The sequence below is a fragment of the Artibeus jamaicensis genome, unplaced genomic scaffold (genome assembly GCF_021234435.1).
Source record: "Artibeus jamaicensis isolate MK-2021 breed Jamaican fruit bat unplaced genomic scaffold, CSHL_Jam_final scaffold_612, whole genome shotgun sequence".
Taxonomy (NCBI): domain Eukaryota; kingdom Metazoa; phylum Chordata; class Mammalia; order Chiroptera; family Phyllostomidae; genus Artibeus; species Artibeus jamaicensis.
The window spans coordinates 2,989,344-2,997,003 of record NW_026522049.1 but is presented as its reverse complement, the minus strand read 5'-3'; the positions used below and the strand labels follow the sequence as shown (position 1 = coordinate 2,997,003).

The window sequence follows — 7,660 nt, the reverse complement described above, 5'->3', positions numbered from 1 at the left end:
GGTTCCCGCAATCGGGTAGCTGGGGAATTGGGTTTAGCACTTGTCACTGAATAGAGACTCCTATTCAGTGTCCCGGGACTCTGAATCCTTGGCGGGCTTGCTCAAGACTACGTTTCCCAGAAGGCAGTGCGGGGATTGAAAGCTAGATCAGCCTATGGATGGGCAAGATTTCTTGTCTCGGAAGCTGAGAGCCAATGGCCAGAGGGCGTGGGCGGTGTTTTCTGGAGATGGCCTTGGAGCTCAGAATCCCACCTGGGTGTACGCAGTCCTGTCACGAATCCCGCTAGGATTCGGGTAGGGAGGGACAGGCTCGCGCGGTGGGCCGGGAGCCGCTCGGCGGTGGACTCTCCTTCCTGCTCCGTCCCCTCCTGGGCCCTGGGGCGGTGAGTGGGTGCGGGGAGGGAGACACCGGGGCGCCGCTGAGGAGCTGGAGGGGGCTCGCCTGCAGCCGCGACGCTGTCTCCGCCCGGTCCTCGCGCTCGCCCTGCGGAGCCCGCGGGTCTGCTGAGGAGTGGGCGGAGGTAGCTGCGGTTTTCTGTGCGGTCCTCGGCATAGGGATCCTCGTCTCCTTTCCCTTTCCCCGTGGTGGTGGTCCCCGGGGTCGCAGTGGAGCTCTGTGACCCTCTGACCTCCGCACCCCGATTAGGGCCTGCAGCGCCGCGAGGGCGTGGTGGAATGGGTGGCGGCCGATCGGGGCGGTCCTGTTCCTATTAATAAATCCAGTGACAAGCCGGTGCTTCTCACAATGGCACTTAGGCAAAACGCCAAGCGCTCTAGGGCCTTTGCGGCCTCCGGTCCAGGGGGCGCTGGAGAGAGCGTGGGAGACAGGGTTTCTGTGACTGTGTCGCTCGAAACTCGGTCCCCTCACCTGCTCTGTCTCCTGCAGGTGGGCCCTGCTGCTGTGCTTTGTAATGGATGGAGAAGTACAATTCATGCTCGAAGCTCAGCCCAGTGTTTACGTCTTATTGGGAGATGACATGTACTGCGACGGGTTTTAGGTCCTTAAAAACTCAGCCCTTTATAAGTGACCAGTAGTAGTGGCTGTAAGTGGATACATGTTTCCCTGAAAAGTGTTCGTGTGTGTGTGTGTGTGTGTGTGTGTTGTATAACTTCTAGGTGCTTCGACTGGGGAAGACGAAGGTGTGCAAGAGTCAAACTTTCTCACCCGCATCTGGTCCATCCCACGCTGGAACGGGAAAAATTCTGTGTCAGTCAGTGGCTGATTTGTGTTTGTTTCTGCTGGAAACTTTTTACAGGGAGGGTGAGGGGTCTATCTTCTGTTTCTTGGTGACTCCTGCTGCCTTACAATATATTAGTTAATGAATAAAGTACCGATCCATCCAGTAATCTGGCCGTCTCCTCTAAAAGAATTTTTTCTTGTTGCTGCTGTCAATTTTATTAAACCGATTTTAGTAGTAATGATTGTCTTCAGCCCCTAGGGTTTGTTTTGTGCTTATCCCCATTGAATTTTTTCTTTCTTTGTATTTTTTAAAAAGATTTTATTTATTTATTTTTTAGAGGGGAAGGGAAGGAGAGAGGGAGAGAAATATCAATGTATGGTTGCCTCTCATGCATCCCCTGCTGGGAACTGGCCTACAACCCAGGCATGTGCCCTGACTGGGAATCGAACTGCGGTTGTTTGGTTCGCAGGTGCATGCCCAATCCACTGAGCTACACCAGCCAGGGCCCTTTTTTGTATTTTTATTAGTTTCAGATGTACAGCATTGTGATTAGATAATTATATATTATCCCCATTGAAGTTTACTTAACTTTACAGCCTATCTATCTTTTTATCATTATTTTAAAAATTGATGTCTCCTTCCATCTCATTTTTTTCACACCATTACACTTTGAAATAGGGCCCTGGCCAAGGAACTCGGTTGGTTAGAGCATCTCCCCCCCACCCCCACCCCTTGACAAGGTTCCATCCCCTGTCAGGGCGCAGGCAAGAAGCAACCAACGAATAGGTAAATAAGGGGAACAAACTGATGTCTCTCTCTCTCAATCAATCAATCAATCAATTAAAAAACAATAATTAAAAAAAACACCTTCAAATAGAATGATGCCCAGGGCATTTCCCTTTGGGGTTTTGTTTAATCAGTCCCCTGAGTTTGACACCAAATCTACAAGCCTGGAAAAGTCAACTCTTCTCATCACTAATATGAGTGTGACTAGGTTCGCACTTGCTCGTCCCTCAGGAAAATGTCGTTGGAAAGAATGTAAAGCTTTCCAGAAATCCAGTTCTATCTGGACACCCTCTCCTTTGTTGACCACGGGCAATTTGTTCCTCAGAAAGTTAGTGTGTCCAAGGACAGGGTTCTGTTCAGGTGTTTGAGAGGCGGGAGACTCTCTGGTAACAGGAAAGTAGCCTGAGGGAAAGATTATGTAAAAAGAGAATAAGAAAAGCAAACCTTCTGTGGGTGACAGAATTTCAGTGAGAGCTACTAGAGTTGGGGGCGAGGGTGGGCTTTGTTTGAGCACATTGGTATCCTGGGCAGGTGTCTTTTGGTTTTTAACTGTGGGGTGGGGGGACATCCAGAGAGCTGCTGATGCATACTGAGGACTCTCACTTTAGCACCTGATGACCCTTGATGATGCGGCTGGTGATCCCAGGGAAGAGTGGACACTGCTTAGAGAATCCTCCTTGGGGGCACCGCCTGGCACAGTCAGAAGAATGGGCTCTCAAAGGGTAGGGACGCTGCTCTCCTTTAGATTTAAAACATGTATTTTAAGAAGGTGCAGGTCTCCATGGTCTCTAAGGAAGCTGGTCTTTCAGAGCTCCAGATCCCCGCAAGAATAACTGTCACCTCCCCGGCAGTAAAAGGAGGACTTTCTTTTTTATCGTTTGCAGATGTCTTTGATCTTTATTATCTTGTTAATATTTCACCATACCCTTTGGTGTATGTGTTATCTGTTACACAACTTTTTTTTTTCATTTTCTTAGAATTCCCAGAATTAGAAATGCTAGGTAAAAAAAAAATAGGTACATTTCTAGGGTACTTGATATTTTTGCCAAATGCCTCGTGAAAAGGTTGTATCAATTGATTTATTCCCACACCATTATATGAAAGTGTCCATTTCTCCAACTTCTACCACCACAGTGGATATTATAATGTAAGTCTGGATTAATTAATAATGATAGCTAACGTTTATTGAGGACTTACCACTTAACCCTCATAACTCTGTGAGATAGGTCTTATCATTAGCCCTATTTTATAGATAAAGACACAGGCACCGAGAGTTTAAGTAACTTTCCTGAGGTCACACAGCTCGTAAGAGGCAGGGCTAGGATTCAAACTCGGACAGTATGAGTCTTGAGTTTGCACTCTATGTCTATGCTATATTGCCTACATGTATCGTTCTAATTTTAATTTCTTTGGTTAATAATAAATGGGAGGTTTTCCATATATTTATAGGCCACTTTTGTGTGTGAATCGCCTATTCATGTCCTATGCCCATTTCTTTTTTCTGACAGTTGTCTATCTTTTTTCTCAGAGCTCAGCAATTTTCAACCTTTTCCATCTCACGGTACACACAAACTACTAAAATTCTGCAGCCCACCACAAAGTATATTTTTTGACGATCTGACAAGATATAGGTATAATTTTAACTCATTCACACCAAAAAGCTCTTGCTGTGTTGGCTGTTGTCATTTTTTTACTGGACATCTAAGGGAAAAGAGGTCAGTAGGTCAGCGACCCTGACTCAATAGTCAGGCATTGCAAATAAAAATTCTTGCAGCCCGCCCGTCGAAAACTGCTGTTACAGCCATGCCTATTGCTGCCCTTCTGGGAAAAGTTTGAAGTCCAATATGATAATTCGCTTCCTTAGGGTCGTGGAGACTTTGAGTCTGATAAAGTTATCTCGCCCGTGGTTTGAGCCTTGTGCCTTCAGAGATGAGTTACTGCACTTTCTCTAGAGTGTCAATGACAAATCAGGTGGGGTTGGGTTTTTTGGGGGGTTTTTTGTTTGTTTGTTTTTATAAGAGGGAAAGGGCTCTTTCTCAGCCTCTTGGGGAGGTCACCTCTTCTGTCAGTTTGTCATGGCTGCCCTTTTAATGAGACCAAACACACATAAGAGTGTCTCCTGGCATTCTCTTCTGTCTGGGGAAGGAGGAGGGCTTACATTTTGGCCGCACCTTGTATGAGTGCCTCTGACTGACGTCCCACGTTCGTCTTCCTCTGCAGGATTTTTAGGCCAAGTGTCATTTCCCAGCTGGAACGGAAAGAAGAGCCATGGGTGCTGCCACTCCAGGCTTTGGAGACAAGGCAGATCCTGAGGGAAGAAAGCCACCCAGGTGAGATGTGGGTGTCGCCCGGTGGGAGGAGAATTGGGGAGGCTGCCCTAGACTTTTGTTCTTCCTACCAGAAGTTTAAGTTTGAGTTCCTGGGCACTCAGTCATTGACCAACTAAAGTCTCTGTTTAAGTAAGCATTTTGCTCTTGTTTTGATCATAACATCTCTGAAAGGAGTTGCCCAATTTTGACGATATGTGGCTTACTGTTGAAGGGTGTGAAGTGCATGTCATGCTTTCTGTACGCTTAATGAACTTCAATAAACTTCACAAAGCGAAAACCAAAGCGGTCAAATTACATAGAAGTCTGCTGCAGCAAACACTAGTTTTCATCTCTCTTGCTGTTTTTTGATGTGTGTCCCTGATAATTTTATTCTCAGTCAACTTCTGCTCATTTCTCAGACTTTGAGAATCAGGTAGAAAAGCTCCATCAGGACATTTCTGAAACAGCAGAACAACGTGGAGCATCCTCAGAAAGGGCCAACAAAGATATTGCTCGTACTCCCAGCTGGGGAGGCACCTGGGAGAGGGGCCTTGAATTAGAAGAGTATGGCAGCCATCCAGGACAGAATCCGGGACGCACTGCAGGACACCCGGGACAGGGCCACCGGGAGCCCTTCTCACAGGACGGGGACCTAACCCAGCTCCTGGACGGGTATGTAGGAAAGAAGCCTGTGTGTGCAGAATGTGGGAGAAACTTTAACCCGAGTTCCCATCTCACGAGACACTGAAGAATCCATACTGACGAGAGGCCTTATAAATGCATCAAGTGCGGGAAAGGCTTCAGATAGAGTTCAGACCTTGTCACCCACGGCGGAACCCACACGGGATAGAGGCCCTACCAATGCAATGCCTGCAAGAAAAAATTCAGTGACAGCTCCATGCTCATCAAACACCAGAGAACCCACACCGGGGAGAGACCCTACGAGTGGCCCGAGTGTGGGAAGACTTTGGGCAGGAAGCTACACCTCCTAATGCACCAAAGAACCCACACAGGAGAGAAGCCCTACACGTGCCTTGAATGCCATAAACGCTTTAGCTGAAGCTCAGATTTCATTGCCCACCAGAGGACTCACACGGGAGTGAAGCCTTACAGGTGCAACGACTGTGGGGAGAGTTTTGGCTGAAGCTCGGATCTGGTAAAGCGCCGGCGGAGGCGCACAGGGGAAACGGCCCTTTCGGTGCCCGGAGTGCGGGAGGGGCTTCAGGGACGGTTCTCACTGCGTGGCTCACAGAGGTACTCACTCCGGAGAGAGACCTTTCAGTTGTCCTTCCTGTCACAAGAGTTTCAGTCAGAGCTCACACCTGGTCATGCACGCGACGACACACACGGGCGAGAGGCCTTTTAGGTGTGACGACTGTGGGGAAGGCCTTGCGGACAGCTCGGCCCTCCTTAAGCACCTGGGGACCCGCACAGGAGAAAGGCCCTGTCGTTGTGGCCAGTGTGGGAAGAGCTTCAGTCAGAGCTCCCACTTCACGACGCACCAGCGCACCCACGTGGGAGACAGACCCTATGGATGTCCCGAGTGTGGCAGAACCTTCCATCAGCGCTCGCACTTCCTGACGCTCCGCAGGATACACAGGAGAAAGACCTTTCCGCTGTAGTAAATGCGACAAGAGCTTCTGTCGGAAAGCACACCTTGTATTCCACCAAACACTCATCCCACGTAGGAAACACTCTCCGGGGGTCATCCTACTCCCTTCCGCGTTCCCATCGCTGCTGACTTCAAGCACCCCGTGCGGAGAAAACCCGAACCTGGGCCTCGGCGGTTGCCCGCGGGCCCTGACCCCATCCGTCTCTATGTTTTTCCCCAAGTTTCATGGGGAGGATAAAACCATAGGATCCAAAGAACGTTTTGAACACAAAAGGCATCCCTTCAGTGATTTTGATGGACTCTTAGACAGGGAAACAGGAGTTTAAGGGCTGATGCCTGGTCTCTGAAAGAGAAGCGAGATAAATGTGACCCAGAGATCTCGTGTGTGTCGCCTCGCACGGTGCCCGGCACAAAGTGGGTGCTCCGTAACCAACTGGTCAGATTATCGCTGTGATGATTTACATCTGCGATCTTATATAAAACCCTCACTATAGCGTCTGTTCCTTAAAAGACACTCCATACGGAGTTGGTTGCTTATATCAGACTTACTACTCACTAAGGAATTTATTAGTGCAGCCCTGCGCTAATTAGTGCAGCCCAGGACTTGCAACCAATTTGGTTGGCGTTAGAAGATTTGGAGTGTGAGCACTCGGATTCAGCAAAGCGGACAATACTCTCCTAAGCAAGTGCTATGCAGGCATTAGTCACCAGATGTCTCAGCGCCTTGACAACGCCAGATTACCACAGAGAACATTTGCAGTCTCGTGACTAAAGCTGAAACAATTTCAGAAGCCCTTAGACTACAGAGTCTTAGGCACTGCTCCTGGGGGCTTGCTGCCGTCTGAGGCCCAGGAAATATGCAGCGACGAGCAAGCAGGAGGGACCTGGAAGAGGACTGCAGTGACTCCTTGGAGACAAAACTCCCGAGACTGTTAAATAGCATTCCAGGGATGCTTCCCGGCATTCATTCAGCTGTAGGAAACGGCTCCTGTTTTCCAATTTGCTGGGTCGTTGCCTTTTTGTTTTAAGGTAGTGCAACGCTCTGAGGGTCATTCCTCTGACCCACTGGTCCATTCCTGCATTTAATTGAAATGTGTTGAGGGAGGGCAGCGTGTTGAAAAGGACACGAACGTCACGGAGCTGGTGAGCTGAGTCCTGGCCCTGACACTTAAACTTGGCCACACCTCCGCCTTCTCTCAGGGTCTAATTCCCACATGGGCACAAGCACCCAATACAGGCCCACAAGCACTTTCTTGTTAAACTATGAAGTTCAGTATTACAGTATTGTCACCAAAGTCTCCCACCACCCCCAAGGAGCTCTGGGTAATATTTCTCCAGATGTCTCGTTGTCTCTTATGACGAGGGACTTATTTTTTCACCCGTAGAAAACATAAGGCCTGAAAAGGCCACACGACTTGTTGCGGGTCACACGGTTCACCGCAGAGCCAGGTTCTGGCTGCAGGTCTGCTCGTGTATGAGGCACAGACCCCCTCTGGAATTTTTCATGGTCCCCGGAACAACTGCGAGACCGGAGGACCCATCCTTACAGCCTTGGAACCACCGTGAGTTCGGAAATGGTGGAGGCCAGTAGCCTGCATTCCCAGGAGCTTTCCAGGATCCTGGGCTGCGGGTCCTTGATCCTCCTGCAGTCGGAGGGGACAGGTAAGAGCAGATCCAAGGGGCAAAAGGGGATACGGAGGGCACTGGGCATTTGACACTCTGGGGAGAAAAGTGGTTGCTGGAAGGCGTTAACAGAGAGTCATTACATCAGC

The 7,660-nt window shown here is 49.2% G+C and overlaps 1 protein-coding gene across 1 annotated transcript; it reads left to right on the top strand.

Annotated features, from left to right (window-relative positions):
• The first annotated feature begins 241 nt into the window (after positions 1–241).
• ZNF774 (zinc finger protein 774) lies at positions 242–7,221 on the top strand. The gene is given in 6 exon segments (XM_053658857.1): positions 242–294; positions 2,576–2,689; positions 4,188–4,297; positions 4,696–5,462; positions 5,464–5,867; positions 5,869–7,221. Coding segments are annotated over 5 exon segments (1,725 nt in total). The 5' UTR covers positions 242–294; positions 2,576–2,591; the 3' UTR covers positions 6,215–7,221.
• The last annotated feature ends 439 nt before the right edge of the window (positions 7,222–7,660 follow it).